General features: G+C 50.6%; 5 protein-coding genes across 5 annotated transcripts; 3 read left to right on the forward strand and 2 right to left on the reverse strand.

Moving 5' to 3' along the window:
- Positions 1–487: 487 nt before the first annotated feature.
- On the forward strand, positions 488–5,254 carry TRIVIDRAFT_33609 (uncharacterized protein; the record flags this gene model as incomplete). The annotated part of the gene is made up of 1 exon (XM_014106068.1): positions 488–5,254. The coding sequence occupies one exon, from the start codon at positions 488–490 to the stop codon at positions 5,252–5,254; it is 4,767 nt and encodes a 1,588-aa protein (XP_013961543.1).
- Positions 5,255–6,334: 1,080 nt separating this feature from the next.
- Positions 6,335–7,717, reverse strand: TRIVIDRAFT_126900 (uncharacterized protein; the record flags this gene model as incomplete). The annotated part of the gene is made up of 2 exons (XM_014106069.1): positions 6,335–7,191; positions 7,225–7,717. Coding segments are annotated over 2 exons (1,350 nt in total), but the record flags the coding sequence as incomplete, so codon positions are not given.
- Positions 7,718–11,027: 3,310 nt separating this feature from the next.
- TRIVIDRAFT_34350 (uncharacterized protein) lies at positions 11,028–13,461 on the forward strand (the record flags this gene model as incomplete). Its single annotated transcript, XM_014106070.1, has 6 exons — positions 11,028–11,441; positions 11,563–11,694; positions 11,751–11,921; positions 11,972–12,235; positions 12,301–12,418; positions 12,482–13,461. The coding sequence occupies 6 exons, from the start codon at positions 11,028–11,030 to the stop codon at positions 13,459–13,461; spliced, it is 2,079 nt and encodes a 692-aa protein (XP_013961545.1).
- Positions 13,460–14,813, reverse strand: TRIVIDRAFT_215116 (uncharacterized protein; the record flags this gene model as incomplete). Its single annotated transcript, XM_014106071.1, has 1 exon — positions 13,460–14,813. The coding sequence occupies one exon, from the start codon at positions 14,734–14,736 to the stop codon at positions 13,879–13,881; it is 858 nt and encodes a 285-aa protein (XP_013961546.1).
- Positions 14,814–15,564: 751 nt separating this feature from the next.
- On the forward strand, positions 15,565–17,491 carry TRIVIDRAFT_73251 (uncharacterized protein; the record flags this gene model as incomplete). Its single annotated transcript, XM_014106072.1, has 4 exons — positions 15,565–15,608; positions 15,667–15,973; positions 16,048–16,987; positions 17,052–17,491. 4 exons carry the CDS (start codon positions 15,565–15,567, stop codon positions 17,270–17,272), a joined length of 1,512 nt encoding a protein of 503 aa, XP_013961547.1.
- Between the last annotated feature and the right edge of the window lie 1,097 nt (positions 17,492–18,588).

The raw sequence follows: 18,588 nt of genomic DNA on the forward strand, positions 1-18,588 counted from the left end.
TAGCGGCTCCTCTTGGTGTGACTCTCCAACCTTCTCCCTGCATCGCCTGCGAGACCTGCTGCCTGTCCAAAATTCTGCACTGTCCCACCAACCTCTGCCCTTTTCCCGTTTAAAACTGGAATTTTCGCACACGAGCTGTCTCGCCGCCGCCGCCGTTTTCCTAGGCTCATAGTCAGACGTCTGCAGGAACCTTGATGTCCAATCTAGGATACATGGTCCTTGAGGAGTGAGTCGCTCTTCGTCTTTTGCCAAGTGCGGCACACCCACCATCTCCTGCTCTGGTTGCGTGACACTTGAGCGTTTCATGTCGACGAGCCCCAGCAAACGCTCGGACGGCGACAGCGTATCTTGCCCAATTTTTTCCTCTTCTGTCGTCACATCTAGTTTTGAGTGTTTTATTCTATCTACCGTCGGCTCGTCTTCGTGTGCTTACAAGCTAGCATAGTCTATCTTCGCAACCAAAGCCCAGACCTTCCAAGACGAGCACATGTCCCCGCAGCCTGGAGATGATGTTTCTTCGCCGGATTCCGTACGTCCTAGCGGCATCGCCAGCGTCTTCCGTGGCCTGACCGGCTCAAAGTCGACAAAATCTCCGCCGCCGCTTGCATCGTCTGTGGCGGCGCTTCCAAGGACCGACTTCAGCAATGCCACGCCGATAAGCTCTCGCGGCCTGTCCGCGAACCACATGGACGCTTTTGAGCTATTGAAGAATGGCAACCAATCCGAACGTATATCAGCTGCCAATACACTCAAATTCGCAATTGCAGAATATCCACTTAACCCCGTCCTTGAAATATGGTACGCAGCCAAGGACCTTATCGACTCAAACAAGCCGAGCGCTATGCGACAGGCCGGCTGGGAGCTGTTGACAGAATGTGTCAAGCATTCATCTTCGACAGATTTGGAGCGAAAGGAGTATTTCCAGACGATAATTGCTCCAGCAAGCCCCGACGATTTTCATTTGCAGCTTGCTGCGCTGGTGGACCTCACCAACCGCGGCCGCATACTAGCCGGGTTTGATTATGAGCTGCTTCCCCTACTGACAAAGTGGCTTCAAGAAGCATACAATGCCGCCCGTGCAGCTCGAAAGGCCTCCCAGACCTCTCGTGGGCAGAGGAGCACCAAGAACAAGGCGGCGGCGTCTGGAGAAGATCAAAATTTTACGCAACTCTTTGTATTCGTCATGGACGTCATCAAGTTCAACTTCAACACCGCCGATCAAAACTCGATAACTGGCCTAATCGACCGTCTACTTGGCATCTGTATGAGTACGAGTGTCGAAGAGGACCTGCGTTCTTGCATATCTGCTATCGATGCTATTGTTACCTTTGGCTCGGTCCCCATCAACAGACTGAAGAACACAATACAGGTTCTCAGCTCCATTTTCTGTCTCGTCCCAAACCTCCACAAAGAGTCTTGGCACACCCTGGCGAACCTCTGCAAGTCACACAATGGCCAAGCATCAGTTCGTATCCTGCTCGATGTTCTTCGTAACCCGTCGCTGGATGAAGTCGGCAGCAAGGACATGGGCCGCGACATTAGGGGTGCCCTTACTGTCTTACGGAAGCTGCTGTCCAAGACGACTGAAAAAGGCTATCCCACCGTTCCATATGCTCTGTTAGTGGATGGCTTATCTAACACCCTCAAAATCTCATCCTCGCCAAGAACTTATTCCGCCATTCTTCAACTCATCAACTCCCTGTTCGACGACGGAAACGGGCAGTTGCATCGTTTGGTCCTTGAAGAGGATTGGACGGTTCCATTGGAGACGGCAGCAGAGTGCTATCGCAAGGTCCAGGAAACCCATGATATGGTAGCAGATGGCCGGGCTAGGGATACTTCTAACGATGAGAGCCTCATCCAAGAGCTCCAGCTGCTTATCGCTCGGCTAGACGTGGTGGTAACACAAAAGTCGGGTGATTTTGTCCCTAGACAAACTGTCATCAAGTTCTTCACTGATGTTCATCAACTCCTTCCTGATAACACGGCCCGTACCGTGCTTGATTACTTCCAAGAGTTCCGATGTTGCTCTCCCTCAGATCTTCGGTGGGAAGAAAACTTGAAACTCGTGCTTGAAGGATTTTTCAATGACCGAAGCCGCTCCTCGGAGACGCGGCTGCGTGCTCTTCAGACCATGATGGATGCTTACGAAATCGTCGACTTAGTGGGCGATGGGGACGAGCAAGACTTCATTCCTCGCCTTGCCAAGGCCATCCTCCAGGATGTTATCGAGGAGGTGGATGTCTTGGTCTTGGATGCCATCATATCGTTGATGACCTCGGTAGTCATTTCATGTGATATAGACCTCTTTGACTTTGTTATTAACGCGTTGCGAGTAATCGTCATCAGCGACCGATTGAAATCGCCCATTGCATCGCCTACATCGCCGGTAGTGCTGCCAATCTCACAGACCACTGTTGAGCACACAGAATCACCAGTAGAACAGTCGCCTTCAAACGTCGTTACGCGGGGATACGTCAAAATGTTTCTACGGCTAATGAATTTCCACAACGACAAAAGTGTGAAGCTCTTCAATGTGCTGGTCAGCATCGCAGGCCTAGAGCATTGCGAGGTAGATGCTCGGCTGACTGCCATGAAATTGCTTTTCAGGCTCCGCGCCGACTGGGCGGACCGAATCTTCATTACCAACAACCTGGAGGCCATGTCTACCGCCACCACCCTGTGTCGTACGGAGAGCTCGCTGGCAAAGAAGCAAGCCGAAGAGGCAGCAAATACGGCTCGACTATCGAGAATTGATGCCGGCATGCAATCTCGCTCAACAGCACGCGGGGCATCTATTGGCGGAGCGTCTATTAGCGGAGCATCTATCGGCCAAGGCCGAACCGGGCCCAGACAGGGCCATATGTGGAAATATCCTGACCCAAATGCACTTCCGGAGGCTGTCCCTTCCATGATTAGCCCTGTTCTCAGATCTCATGTTCACACCGAGCCTGAAGTGGAAGGGGAAGAGCATCTAGCCGAGAGACCAGAGTACCAGCCTTGTGCTCTCAACCTATCTGCTTGGTTGGATACGGTATTGCATATGCTTAAGGGATGCGATTGGGAGATATACAGTTTTGTCTTGGTGCATCTACCGTCACAACTGAGTAATCACGCAGTTTTCAGGGATGCGATAAAGCAGATACAAGATCTTCGCAAGCTGATATGCGAACAAATTCGGCTGAACAGCTTTCAGGAGCCTCCCAATGCGCTGGGTCTTCGCCGGGCCGATATAGCGATTTGTCTCTACCACAGCTTAACCATGATTCTGAGCTACCACGAACACTTTTTAAAGGCTGACGAGGATGAAATCGTAAAAATGTTTGTCCATGGAATATCTACTTGGGAACGAAGCGCCAAATGCTGTATACACGCCTTGTCGATATGCTGCCATGAGCTGCCTTTGTCAACAAGCAGATCACTGATCCAGATGCTAAACCAGATGGCGGCAATCATCACACAGCCCTTCGTTTCTGTTCATATCCTGGAATTTCTTGCCTGCCTGAGTCGACTGCATAATGTTTACGTCAACTTCAGAGAAGATGAGTTCAAAATTGTCTTCGGAATCTGCTTCCGATACCTTGAATACGCCAGAGACAAGAGGCAGGTGCAACGGAATACTCATATGAGTGAGCTATCAACACCTATTACGGCGTCGGAGCCTTCACAGCTCACTCCGTCAGACGATCTTCCTCAATATGTCCATGCCCTAGCCTACCATGTTATCCTGTTTTGGTTCTTAGCACTCAAGTTACCCGATCGTGCCAACCACGTTGGCTGGATCGTCAAAAAGCTGTTTGCGGATTCTGATGGCCCTGTACACGGCACAGACGACCATGCCATTACGTCAATTGACTTTATGCAAAGAGTCACTTATGCCGATGTTGATGAATCAGCAGAAGATCCTTACTTCACCGAAGACCGTTTTGGTGACATTGCGGTGAGGCGATGGCTAGTTGGGAACAGTATCGTCACTGTCAAGCAAGCCACGGTGTCCGGGTGGGCTCAGATAATCAAGAGGCAGCCGTCAGGCACATCGGCATACACGGTTCGTGAATCATATAGGCCTCCTCCTCCTCACCAAGTAGAGAATCATGTCGACATCACGAGAGAGGGCCAACCCACGCCCAACTTGATTTTGCCCAGCCATTTACTAGTGCAACTTATGTCTCCAATTCCGCAGACGCACGATTCTGCAAGGCCCATCCCCTTGCCAGATGATGAGGTAACCGATCGAACCATCAGAGTCTTTGATCGCCTTTCCAGTCTCGATGGGCACAAAGTCGGTGTTATATACATCGGCGAAGGCCAAACTGAAGAGGCAGAAATATTGGCAAACGTCTCGGGGAGCGGCGACTATATTGAATTTCTCAATAATCTCGGAACTTTGACTAAGCTCAAGGGCGCAAACTTTAATACGCAAGGCCTGGATCGGGAGCACGACACCGACGGACAGTATACGTTTTGCTGGAGAGACAGGGTGACCGAGATGGTCTTTCATGTCACCACACAAATGCCGACAAACCTTGAACGAGATCCGCACTGCGTGGCGAAGAAGCGACATATTGGCAATGACTTTGTCAACATCATCTTCAATGACTCTGGCCTTCCGTTCAAGTTCGATACTTTCCCGAGTCAGTTCAACTGTGTTAACATCGTGATCACACCTGCGTCTCCTGCTTCGTTTCTGGCCACTAGGGAGTCAGATTCGGAGCAGGCTCATAAGAAGAAGTTCTACACGGTGCAAGTGATGAGCAAACCGGGATTCCCTGCAATCTCGCCTGCGTCCGACACCAAGATGGTCTCCTTAAAGGCCCTGCCTGCCTTCATCCGGCTCCTTGCCCTCAATGCGTCCGTGTTCGCCCATGTTTGGCACAACCGCGAGGGTGGCGAGCACATCAGTTCCTGGAGCGGCCGTCTTCGGGAGATCAAGCGGCTACGGGAGAGACATGGACCGAAGATTGGTTCCGTGTCATCTGCACCACCGACGCTTCTCGCCGGCTCCATACCGATCCAGCCACCACCACCACTGCAACCATACCAAGACATGGGTCAACTACCCGGCAGTAGCGTGAGGGACAGTTTCAACAGCCTGCGCAGGACGAGCGTAGCTACCTTCTTCACCAACACGAGCGAGCAGACGTCTCATCGATCATCAATACTGTCTACAGCTCCGACAAACGACACCGAGGTTGGCACCGTAAATGGGCTAGACTCGCTAGTTGAATCGGTTGATTTTTCGAAATGGGGATGAAGGGGTGTATAGATACTCATTTTTGTTTCGATTCTTTCCTCCCTTTTCTTTCTAACAAAAATGAAATTCAGTATAGAAAAAGAGAACCAAAAAAGAGGGGATTTGGCTGGGCTACACTGTCTATTTGCACACACCAAAAAAAAAGGCGCGAGCCGTCATGTACTCGTATGGGTCTTTTTTCCTTCTTCTCTCTTCTTACCTTTTCTTTTCTTCTTGCTTCATGGTAGCGAACTTTTTTGATATCAAGGAAACTTTTCTGGTTTGGGCAGCGGAGGGCGTCAATATTGTTAGGAGGGGGGAAATCTATCTGGGTCCAAAAAAAGTTTTTTCTTTTCTTGTTTTCTGCTCATTGGCTTTGCGTCTCTTTTCACTATAGTGTCAATTTTCTCTGTCTTACTCTCCCCATATATATACTCCATGTATATCTATACTTTGATACTCTTGATCATCTTTCCAGTTCATTGTGCAGCGTCAGATTTTCTTCATGTGCATGTTTATTTGAGCAGTACCTTGTCGATTTGTGTAAGAGCTTTATGGCAGATGACATACCTCGTCCTTGACTGGACTTGAAGATGTGGGCTAATGAGCCCATTTACCCCTATCCTTTAACCAGATGGCATGCAAAACACCTCGATATCCTCCACCCATCCACCTTACACAGCATTTTAGCAAGACATAACAAATCATCATAACTCCAGCTGAACAATCTCTACTGAACAATGTCCGATCGTAGCTTCATACGTCGCGCCACACTGGTCCATACTCCGCCCACCTCTGAAAGCCTGCCGTTGCGCAAACAAAGTCAGTTTAAAACTGGAAAGTCTGAATATCATCTCTTGTATTTCGGGCCTTACCTAGTGGCATGAGCACCTGGTCTCCAAAAGAAACTCCGTCTAAGAACATGCCGGTCATGCCTTTCTCACTCAGCATCTGGTAGCATGCATACAGTAGGTTGGCGATGATTGCATCTGGAGAAACGGCGCCTTCTACTTCGCCATTGATGGGTCATTAGTAAGATCTTGAACGAAATATAAATCGCCGCGATGTCCATTACAGTGAAAGGAAGAAGGGAGAGAGAGGGAGCCTACCTCTAATACAAATGCATGTTACTCCGCCAACACCGCCATTCAATGATCCCGGCCATGGGATATCTGTTGCCGCTGGACTTTGCTGGCCTGGAATGTAGGTGATGGCCGTAGCTACTATTGTATCACGGTCAACACCGACGACAATATCGCCTATATGTTCGCTCTGTATAGTCCGTGCATATTGGTCATACCAGCCAAAGCCGTAACTAGTTGTCGCTGGTGGCCGATGTTCAATATCCAGCACCTGCTGCGCATCCGATTCATAGCAACGCCTGTATCCTAGGCCAGAATAAGGAATCATGACGCCTGTCAAGTCCATAAAATTGAGGATCCAGTCCGCGACAAGGCCACCCTGGTCTTCGCGCCATTGCGTGTTGACAGGCCAACCTTTCCTTGCGAACCAATGGCTCGCATCAGCCATCTCGGCCGTAAAGCCACAGAGCAGTCGTGGAAACGTCGATCCTAGGTGAAGTTTCTGAATGCCTCTCACTCTGCCCAGCCTAGTCATTGCAGCATCGTAGAGCGCGGAACCAACCCCCTGCCTCCTGTAAGCAGGTTGCACAATGATGGCGGCGATGGAGCCTATCAGAGCAACATCGGAGCTGTCTGCAAAGGTAGCGTAAGCTGCACAAAAACCGATCAAGGAACCCCGCGTCGACTCTCGTACGACATAATGCAATGCATATCCGTCTCTCTTTAAGAGAGACTCGAGAGTAGATGGGCTGAGATAAAATTTGTAAGGAAGACATGCCTGCCAGAGGGCGCATGTTTCCACCAAGTCTCGCTCAGCCACCCAGGATTGTACTAACCACCCAGGCTCGGCATCTACTCTAGCTTGGGCGACGATACCTGCCTCCGCGGGCATTGGCAGCCCTGGATCACTGTCGAGCAGCAAAGTGGCTGCAACTAGCAAGTCGGCATTGGTATATCCAGCGATGTGCACCAAGGTCCGGAAGCGAGTGTTAGAAATGTTTCGGCTTGCCAAATTACAGCAAACAAGAAGTATGAGCGGCCGTGATTCACATATTCGTGCCACAAGCTCAGCCAATTCCAACTGAAGCAGGTTATCGGCGCCGGCCAAATGAGTGATTACAAAGATCACAGCCCTTGCTCTTTTAATAAACGCCACATGAACGCCGGTAATTCCTTTGGCCTTGGTATATGGAACATGGCGTATCGGGATATTTCGACCGGAAATCGTTTGTCCGAGGATCTCAAAGGGATCTCTGTCATCTGTTGGATTATTTCCCGCCGGGGGCACCACGACAGGGGTCAAGAGAAGAACAGGCTTGTCTCTGGTGGGAATCTGAGAGAGGGGAATACAGTTCTGGTAATCCCACAGAACTGTACCAATTGGCCTCTCTGAACTTCCTGAGGGGTAAAAACCGGATGCGTTTTCCACAGGCCAGTATGTTCCGGCAGACATATTGTTTTCCTATAGCATGTTGGCCGAGGGAGACAGCGACAATAGAGTCCTATGGATCATACAGCTTTCAATGATAGCTCTCGAGCGCCCACGATGCAAATCCGTGAAAAATTCGGCTGGGGCTGTGCCGGGCTCAGTTAATGCACAAACTGGGGTGTGAATCAAGAAATGGGGACTATTTCCGCTGCTCTGGCAATGTGACAATGTTCGAAGGATCCAACTCAATATCCTAGTTGCTGTAATGAATAGTAATTGGGATATTGGGGAGAAATGAATTTGATTCACGGATATTTATAAGAGCAGTCGCTCTGGACAGCGTAGTGTCTTGCGATGGAGCTGGAATAGCGTCCAGTATTCCATCGCCAAGGCCTCTCATATGGTCTCAGCTCAAAATAGAACCCGCATTGTCGAGCTCCATAAATATAGAGGGCAGTATACTCCGTACAGCTGCATTGTATCGTAGCCCTAATCTTGACATGGGCTTATATGATTGGGCTAGGCAAGGGGCCGGGACGATTCACTGGGCTGCAAAAGCTTCCTACGACCAGGGTGAGGAAATGTAGGGATCATCTCCATGTGGGGGTTCCTTAGAACTCGCCATAAACATGGTCAAGCATACTAGACAATACGCCTAAGACGTGGCAAAAAGGTAGATATCCAGTCCGCACTTGGCTTAGATACCTGACCACTTGGTCTTGGGGAAGATGGGAGTCGGTTTGAGGATGACTGTCAAAATATGAAGCCCCTCAGCTTGAGCAATCCTTTGCTTCGCTGGCACTGGGGCAAGAGAATGATGAGATTATCGAAAAATGAAAATTAATACACAGGCAGGATAGTGGCGGAGGTGCGAGATGCTCCACATGTGTAGCCAATAAGTTGAAGCATATGTACAGCAAACCATGAAAGTATTAGGGCAAGAGGGTGGCCGATTAGCAGGGGCCTGGGGAGCTGTTTAACGCAGAAATCCACAAAGCGTACGCGGATTGAAGGCCACTAGAACTGTCGGTATGCCAGGCAATGCATAAGGTATAAGGGAGCTGGCCAACATACTGCCACTCTGGGGTAAGAATGCAATCAAGGGCCGGGGAGGACGTTATAGCAGCAACGGTGGTAGCCATGTCTCATTTGATTAGAAGGATATGGATGAAGTTGCTCTTGGACTTTGTTGATTTCGTTGCTAACACGCTCGGCATCCCCTCGGATGGAACTTTCATGGATAAAGGACTGCCCAACAGCCACCTAATGACCGGCGTATTTTACCGCCGTGGCAGGTCTGGACTGTGTAACAGCGAGTAGAGATCAAGGAGTAATCTCTTGTGGATAGCTCTCTCTTCCGGATGCAGTGACAGACAGCCCCGGTTGGCGGGCAGGCTGGCAATGGCTCTCGTCATAGTGATGTCTGTCAGTGCAGTCGGACGAGGGGATTCATGCATTGGGGCGAACACGGCGATATCGTATGGCTTCTGATAGGTGTAATGGCGAGGTAGCTGATGGTGTCGACATGGGATGCGACTCGAACATTTGCATGCACTTTTGCTCGTGCGAGACCGGGTCGCGAGAAGAGCAATGGCGGGATCATATCGGGCCTAGCGCTGGCCCAATATGCCGGGATGATGGGGCCGGCAGCGGGAGCGGGAGGTTCAGGGATCGACGCAAGCCAACAACAAGTTGAAGTTGTAGCGCGTTTCGTCTTGTCAGCAGCCGGGGGAGGCGAAGGGGAGAAGAGGCAAGATGGCAAGATGACGAGATGACAAGATTGGGCGGTCAGATTTTGCCCAGGGTTTTGAGGATTTTGGTGCTTTGTATTACTAAAGGCAGATTACGTCGAGTATGGGGAAGGCGCCTCCAGAGAGCATCGAAATAGGCAGGGACAGAAGTGACATGGTAAGGCAAAAGCACTCCAACCAGCATCATTGGTAAAATGCCAAGGTTGAGCATCTTTACATAGGTACAATTGAAGGTGTAAATCTTTGGTATTATTTTAGGCAAAAGTTTTACGAAGCTGCTTCCCTGTCGCTTCTTGCAGATGCCAACACTCCAGACGTAGGTATCTATAACCGGCAAGTAGAGCAATGTTCGGATTGGAGCTCTAATAATAGCAATCCCTTGATCAAAGTACCTATACCTTTGTTAACACTCATGCGACCCAGGTACAAGGGACTTGCTAGGGTGGTTCAGGTGGATATATTACAGGTACTATGGGTACCTAAGTACTAAAGTCATCATGGACATCAATTACTACGGCGGTTCTTTATTGTCTTTCATATAAGCAATTGTACTTTATGTGCGTGGGATACCTGCGCCGACAACAGAGGCTTGTACCTGCAGTAGCCCAATCAGACGATGCCAACGCCGGCCACGTCGGGATCATCAAGGATCTTACTACGCAGGCTATATCTGAGGGGCAAGATTGCCTACAGATCCCAAGACCAAGAGCATGCAGTGTTGCCCAATTCTCATGTCTTGCATACAGTACGGCACTCCGGAAGCGATGCCGAGAGAGATGACACTTTGGTATATGGTACCTTGTCAGTACCTGTGCGAAAACGATATGCTCACACGGAGTACTTTTCCTCACTTGAAGTGGCTCCCTCCCACTCGCGGCATCCATGTATTCTACAGTGCACAAACAACACTAGCACCTCATAAGCTCGACAAATCAATATAGTACTCCATGCTCTTCATATTCACCACTTTGTGCTTTCAGGCGTTTACCCCAGCCAAAATCATTGAAATAATTCTTGCCACGCTCAACATCTTGTCCATGCACGGCGTCCCTCCCGCATCTCAACTGAACTATATCTGATACTGTCCAATAGCCCCTAGCCCGGCGTTGCATTGTACACGCTACTTCGCGGTCCCCCCACAAACCATCTTGCGCCCAACGAGAAATTCATCTAAGCTACAAGTACGACATCGTCATCCTCACTGGCCACAAACCAAGCGCGACGCTCGATAGCGGATCAGGTTCAACGTGGCAACCTGTTTTGTCTCCTGGTCATGAGATCCTCTCCACTAAGCATAACAGCCGCAGGATGAAAAGCTAGCAGCTGCATCGCGCTTCTCTCTGATTTGTTTTGCCTACTGACGCGCCACACCGTGTTTTGGGCCTGATTGGCTTCTCCTGTCTGCCATAGTTCGTTCGCTCCGTCTTCGTAGCATTGAATGCCGGCGATATGTCGTCCTCTGCAGCTGAGGAGATTGACGCACTCATCCAAGATGTGGCTGTGGGTGAGTGGTCGAATCCCCCCGCCCCTTGATGCGACGCCGACTCGCTCACTCTTTGGTAGCTTCCAAGACACCAGCCAAATCAAGAGGGACAAGCATCAAGCCCACAGTCGCAAGCCTGACATCTCTGGCTTATGAGAACGGTCTGCTGCCGAACGCACTTGACGAGCTCGTTGGCCTACTGGTTACACCCAGTCACCTTGATCAGGCTAGTTTAGCAGCTATTGCCAGGAATCTATATCCGGTCGCCAGAGTATCCCGGCATGTTGCAATCCGTGTCATTGGTGCCCTCGGCCATGGAAATCTTAAGCCTTCGCTCAATGTCCAAGTGGCTCTTTTGAAATGGCTCATTATGGTCCACCACGTACTGGAGACCCCGGCTGTGCTTGCCCAGGCTTATGGCGTCCTCTTCAATTTGCTTGATACGGCGGCAATTAGGCCAAACGTCTGTCATTTATTGGCGCTTATCACGCGAAGAAAACATGTAAAGCCATTTAGAATCCAATCTCTGTGGGTGCCCCATCTGCGGCTGAGGCGGCTTCTTCTCAAAGCCAATAACTGACCAGATCTTCAGCTTGAATCTGTCCCGGCAGACAGCTAATGATCCCTATTTGATCGGCCTTCTGAGAGTTTTCAAAGACTACTATCCCGAAATTATCTTGGGAGAGTTGGTTCGTGGCAAGGCTTCGGCTTTCAAGGTGAGAATAATGGCAACAATACGGGCCCAAGGCAGTATGTACTGACGTGACACCAGCACCCAGATATATCATGGAAAGAAAGGCTTCAAGATATACAAGACGCATATGCTCTACAAGCAGAGAAGAACTCACGCGGAGCTCTTGACGGATTCCAAGTTAATCGCACCGCAGGCCGTGCCCAAGGAAGGAGAATTGTGCCAGCTGTACACACGTCTCACGTAAATGAGGTAATTTGTTGCACCCCCAGGGGCCTATCCATAGGCTAACATTGTATCAGAACGCAGTTACACTGGAAGAAATTGAGAATGCCACTGGCTTTGTCCAAAATATGGACAGAATAGAGTTGCCAAATCAGCTTGTAGCTGTACTTGCTGATCCATTACTGCAAAAGCTGTTGCTCTTACGTCCGAATGCAGAAGCTTATCAGCGAGTAGCGAACTGGCTGAACTCGGTTTTGCAGAACGTCATTGATGGCGATGCTGACGAAGCCACGCTGTGGGAAGTTTTGGCTGTCGTAAAGGAGTTTGTTGTGGAGAGTAAAGTAAGTCAAAGCCCGGCAACAACTACGCTGACCGCCCTGGTAGCTAATACGAGTGCATGATGCAGTCTATACCCCCCGTTTTCCTGATTTTTTTTGCCCGCTTTTTCCAGCAGTGGAATGGGTCCGGCCAGCGTGGCTACATTTTGCAGATTTTGTCGTATGCTCCCCTGTTGGAGTTTCAAGGTACACATTTGCTCTCTGTCAGAACGAAAGCTGTCTGCGCATTGAACTAACAGAAACATCAAGAGCTCTATGAACACATCCTACAGCCGTTGGAATTGGCTGTCTTGGACAATGCCCCTGGTTCACAGGTCGACATATTGACTTTATACACCAACATACTTCGCCATTGGATTGCCATGTTACAATCTAGTGACCCCATTCCCCCCCATGCCAACACGAGCCTGACGGCCCTTATTCGCCATACTGGACAGCTCAGCCTTACTCTTCTACAAACGTCACCTACAGAATCGGTGAATGTTGCAATTGTCGAATTCTATGAGCAGGCAATCCAGCTGGTCAACGATGATATGCTAAAGTACTATATACGGATTGAACTGCCACCATCTGAGCTCATCTACATCTTCTTGTTCAGTGGCTCCGTAACGACAATTTCCCGCCTGTGCGACATCTTGGCATGCTATAAAAAAGGCTTTGAAATGGCCATGTCAACCAAGGCAAGAAATGACGGCTCCAACCGAATCGATGCCCTCTCGTACGACCGAGCCTATGTGAATTTGTACAACGGCTATCTCATGGATATCTGTAACTGCTTCTGGCGAAGTCGAGCTTTTAGCGATGCAGATACCAATTCGCACGGTTGTATGATTCCACGACCTACCGTCTCCAAGCTCACATCATATGTGTCCTCGGTGGACAAGACCTTTTCCCTCCCTTCGTTATTTTCCCTGTCATACTCACCGGTGCTCTGCCTTCAGAGTATTCATTCGGTACGGGACCTAGAAGATGCAGCCATTGCGAGCGATAGCTCCATTCGGACAAGGCATGCCGGGCCTGTGACTCAGGCTACCCTTTCGAAGTTGGCGACTTCGGGAGGCATACAGCTTTCATGGCAAGAATATCGTATTGAAGTTCTCAGATCGCTTGCTGAGAAGAACCTTGGCGGCATTGCTGAGCTCTTAAAGAACACAATGACAGTATTGAAGAAGTCCATGGATGCAACACCGCGGGCACGAGCCAAAATGCTAAGCCAAGATTTCAGCTAAACTAAACGCGCGAACGCGAAGAAAGAATTGTATTGCAACTTCTTATGGCGACTACATACGGGCCCAGTTGAAGCGGACCAGTTGCCTATATCCCATCGGTTGAAATTCAGGGTATCATGAAGAAAGAGAAGATGAATGAAATGAAATATGCCACGTTTCCCTCAGGTATACCATGTAAGAGTGTTGAAAACAAAATGAAACCGAAATCCGTCTGTGAAGGCAGAGTTGAGGCCTGCTCCTCCACCAAAATACCAACGCCATGCACCGCTGAATGCTGTGCTCACCGACCGTTCATAATGCAGAAAGAAAGTCCGTCGTAAATGTCGGCCAATAAACCGTTGAAGGCATTATTGCCAAAGAAATTTCTCCAATTTAGCCTCCGCCGTGGCCCGAGAAGGAGAAGAAGAGAAGTATTTCTTAGTTTTCTCTTTGCTTGGACTCGTCACCATATCCACCAATCTTGATGGCGCCGAAGCCATAGGTCCTGCCTTCGGAACCAAGGTTCGCCTGGCTTCTTGGGCCTCTCTGTTTAAGATCATCCCTCAGCCAGCCCATGACCAACTCTCCGAGGCGGCTGTTGCCCGTAGGACCAACGGTTCCATCGATGGAGCGCAGCATGTTGTCAGCGGTGTCCCACTCCTTGACGGTGCCAACATGCATGTGGACAAGGTGGGTGGGCCAGCCAGCCAAGTTATCCAAGATGTGAGTAGCATAGACAATGGTGCACTCGCGGGTTTCCGTCTCGCGCTTCAGCCAGGAAAGGAACGAAAAGCGGCTCAGAACGTCAAGATCAACGGTGATCTCATCAAGGAAGAGAACGGTCCAGGGACGCAGAAGACCCATGGCGAGCTGGACTCTGCGGCGTTCACCGTCAGACACAGCATGCATGCGCCAGTTGATGTCGATATCAAGCATCTCAACCAGCTCGTCGCGGCGCTTGGGATAAGCATCGCCACCAACAGATCGGAGCAGCTCCAGGACGCCAATGTCGTTGCGCACGATGGGGTTCAGCACCCACTCGAGACCAAGGTAGGTGACGCCCTCAAGGCCCTCCTTGAAAGGGTCGACGCCGCCGATGGTGATGGCATCCCCGGGAGCCAGGCGCTTTCCAGCCAGCAGACGGAGAAGGGTTGTCTTGCCAGCACCGTTGGCGCCGATCAGGAGCGTGCGTGAGCGAGGCGGCAGATCGAGAGTGATGTTCCGGACGCCGGTTGAAAAGTCCGGGAAGGTGTATGAGAGGTTGTTCACCACGATCCGGGGAGGCTGAGTCGTCATGTTGGCGGTGGTCACGATGGGCAACGCGGAGGATATGAGGGAGTGGGTGAGAGTGAGAATGAGAGAGAAGAATGATGTAGATACAGAGTGGTGTCATCAAAGAAACAAGTGCGAATGCCACCTCATATACGAGCACTCCATTCTGGGAGTCAGCCAAGAATCGGGGGAATATTCCTGGGGACTAGGGCTTTTGCAGCCGCACAGGCCCCGCCGGCGAAGTTTTCTAGCGCCAGCAATCGCCCGTCTTTTGGTGGATGGTGGCCATCATTGGGTGGTTGTGCAGTTTGACCTCTGGCTCGTGGTGGGGGTTTGCTGGGAGAGGAAGGAATTTGAGGCTGCAGGGCCCGGAGTCCGGAGCACGCCGCTGGGATAGTGTACTCGTAGTGGGAATAAAATTTACAGTTAGGGGTCTTTGGGCTGTCGGCGTCTTAGATTAGCGGGCAGCCAGAGCCCATAACTCGGAGTATAATGGACCACTTTGACGGCCAAAGTCAGCACAAGTACACACATGTACTGCATACCCCATTTAGGCTCTTACTTTGATACAACTTAATCTACCGAGATACTAACCAGGTACTTGTAGCACTTTACACCAAGCTGCGCGTGTCGAACGCGGGGCACAGGGAAAAGAATTGAATCTTGTCTAAGCAAGGCGCGTCAAGCTTGCACCACTAACGGAGCTACCTTGAGGACCGTGAATCCAAGCAATCAATCGACTTCAATTGTTCATGAACCCTTCTGCTGCCAGCCACAGACACAAGGCGCAGTTCAGCATCATCCACCGCCATCATCCCCATTGAGGCCACAGCATCGCTGACAGCCGCCATCATGGTCAAGCTCGAGGACGTCTCCAGTCTCCTCCAGGCGCCCACGTATGGCCTCTCCCCTCCCAAGACCTCCTTGTCGGCTGCAATTCTAACGCTGATCAAGGGTCTCGCAGAAAGTGCCCGTCCGAGCCGACTCGGCCTACAAGCCGCTTCACTCCTTCGCCCTTGACAAGCAGCGGTCCTACAAGCAGCAGTATGGCGACATGTACTTCTTGCGGCTGGCCAAGATCAAGCCCGCGGTAGAGGAGGTGGCTTCCAAGGCATGGGAGGGCACGGAGATTGGGGGCGAGCTGGCCAAGAGGGTTGATCGTGTGCTTGATGTGCGGCAGGGCGAGCTGTGCTGGGTTGCGGGCACGGTCTACATGGACATGAAGCTGAAGCCCAATATTCTCGAGGATGTCTCCAAAGATGTGAGCCACCTACAGCTGTTTCTATGCGCTTTGATATGACAGTGCTTAACTAACATCGGTTCTGCCGTTATTAGCAATGGCTGTCTGCCCCCATGTCCTCGCAAAAGTACTACTCCGACGACGGCTCCGACCAGATCATGCTCGAAGACGACTCGGGCCGCGTTCGCTTGGTGGGAGACTTGCTCAATTCCATCCCTCTCGTCACCGGGTGCATCGTTGCCGTCATGGGCACCGAAAACACAAACGGAGAGTTTGAAGTCATCGACCTCAAGGTGCCCGATCTGGCTCCGCAGCCAGAGCGCTGGGCCGTCTCCAAAACGCCCTCCGCAAGCGGCAAATCAAAGAGCGAGGATACAGACATGACAGACAGCCCCTCGCTGACCGGCGGCAAGAAGATTGCCATAGTGTCTGGGCTGTCCTTCTCCGGCACCGACGCCTCGTACGATCTCGAGCTAAATCTTCTGCTGGAATACTTGCTGGGAGAAGCCCTCGACCCGGATGAGCAGACGAACATTTCGCAAATCAGCAGGCTTATCATCGCCGGCGACTCCATCTCAACAACTGCCAACAAGGAAAACGACGACGAAGACGACGAGAGCAAGAAGAGGTCGCAGAAGAAGTACGGCTACGACGCCAGCGCATACAACCCCCTGCCATCCCAGCTCTTCGACGAGTTTGTTTCTGAGCTCCTGCCTTCCATCCCTGTCACCCTTCTCCCCGGTGCCCAGGATCCCGCCAATGCAAGCTATCCTCAGCAGCCCATCCACACGGCCATGTTTCCTCTCTCAAGGGCCTACGCATCAGATCCTGGCGCCGCATCAACATCTCAGCCTGGCTGGCTTGATACTGTGACGAACCCCTGGGAAGCAGAAGTAGAAGGATGGAGGATATTGGGCACGGGCGGTCAGAACGTGGACGACGTGTTCAAGTATGTCGAGAGTGATGACCGGCTGGGCATGATGGAAGCCATGTGCAGGTGGAGATGCTGCGCTCCCACCGCGCCGGATACGCTATGTACGTCCTATCGTTTGTCTCTTTTGTTATTGTTCGTGACGGCTACTAACGAAAACCACCATAGGGAGCTATCCATTCCAAGAAGACGACCCTTTTGTCCTCAAGTCTTGCCCACACGTGTATTTTGTTGGCTGTCAGCCCGAGTTTGCAACCAAGGTCATTCACGGCCCTGAGGACCAAGCCGTTCGGCTCATTGCCGTCCCGTCGTTTTCGAAAACCAAAGAATTTGTGCTGATGGATACGGAAACACTGGAAGTGACAAAGATCAAGATTGCTTCAAGATGAAGTGGAACACATGGAAAGTGGAGGAATATAATGAAACATACATGACATGGAAGATGTGGAATACCCCCAGCTTTGATGACGCGATGATGAGAAGTCGCCTTATTTCATACCGTTGCTTGGAGTAGAAGAGCGATGGCTGCAGATGATGAAGAGAGTAGACTAGAAAGGCCCTGGAGATATAGACTCATGCGGTTGTTACGGAATATTTGATTACCCTGCATTCTGGCTTTCAATTTTCTATAATGGAAAGAAATAGCGGTCTCATCCAAGCAAGCGGCACAGACGCTTAGAGAAGGGAAATTACGAAAGTTAATATCAATAGGAGCTTGCAATCCCTCCGCTATGTGTTCCGTGTTCCCCTAAAGACTCCCTTCTTGGGATATTCGCAAGCTGAAGTGACGATCAGTGTTGTCTATACTACAGTGGGAAGGGATTGAAATGAAGCTACCCGTTTTGGTAGTGCAGGACATTCATTGATTGTGAGGGCAACGATGTGGAAAAGAAATGCACAGCTTCGAGTTGGGGATTTATTGCGCACAAGAGATGATCCATTGTATAATGAAAATGCCTTGATGTTTGGGCATATGGCCGTTGTTCGCCCATGCAAATTGAAGTACTTGAGCTCAAGGTGCTTGGATTACTGCTCGGCTAGCTGCTATCACGGCTGTTAACTATGGCATCCAGCTTGGACTGACTCCAAGGCTGTATAATGGTGATCAGTCTGAGCCCAATTCTGCCTTGTCAGGATTCATTCACAGCATTTTTAACCTCCTCTGAGGCCATGAGGAACTGGCCATTCAGCTCTCGTCTTTAGCTGCAACGCTGATCCCAAGTCTGACTAGACAGGGTGTCTGATTCTAACTTGCACAGCATTTTTAACCTCTCCCGGGGCCATGACGGACTGACAATTCGGCTCTTAGACCAGTATAGAGATTATGTCAGCTTTCAATCTCTACGCGATGTACTCCGTATTCCCCTAAAGACTCCCTTTCCTCACCAAAGAAAAAGAAAAAGAAAAGGCTCACTCGAGACCCGACCGGCCTAGGCGAGAAGCAAGGGGGCGAGTGGCTGGTCAACTGCCTCTTCTCCTTGATTGTTTTGGGTTTATAAACTCGACTCGGAGGCTGGTCACGAGAACAGAGTCAGCTGCGAAGCTTCTTTTTTTCTCTTTCATCTCCTTGGGCCAGCTGACCACTGGTGATGTCCGTTGAGAAAAGAAATCGGCAGTGTCGGTGAGAGAAGGGAAAGGGAATTGGAATTGGGGTCCCTTGTGGCGGCTCTGCTCCATTGCCCTTTTTCTTCTTCATTTTAGTGCT

This window comes from Trichoderma virens (assembly GCF_000170995.1).
Source record: "Trichoderma virens Gv29-8 chromosome Unknown TRIVIscaffold_1, whole genome shotgun sequence".
Taxonomy (NCBI): Eukaryota; Fungi; Ascomycota; class Sordariomycetes; order Hypocreales; family Hypocreaceae; genus Trichoderma; species Trichoderma virens.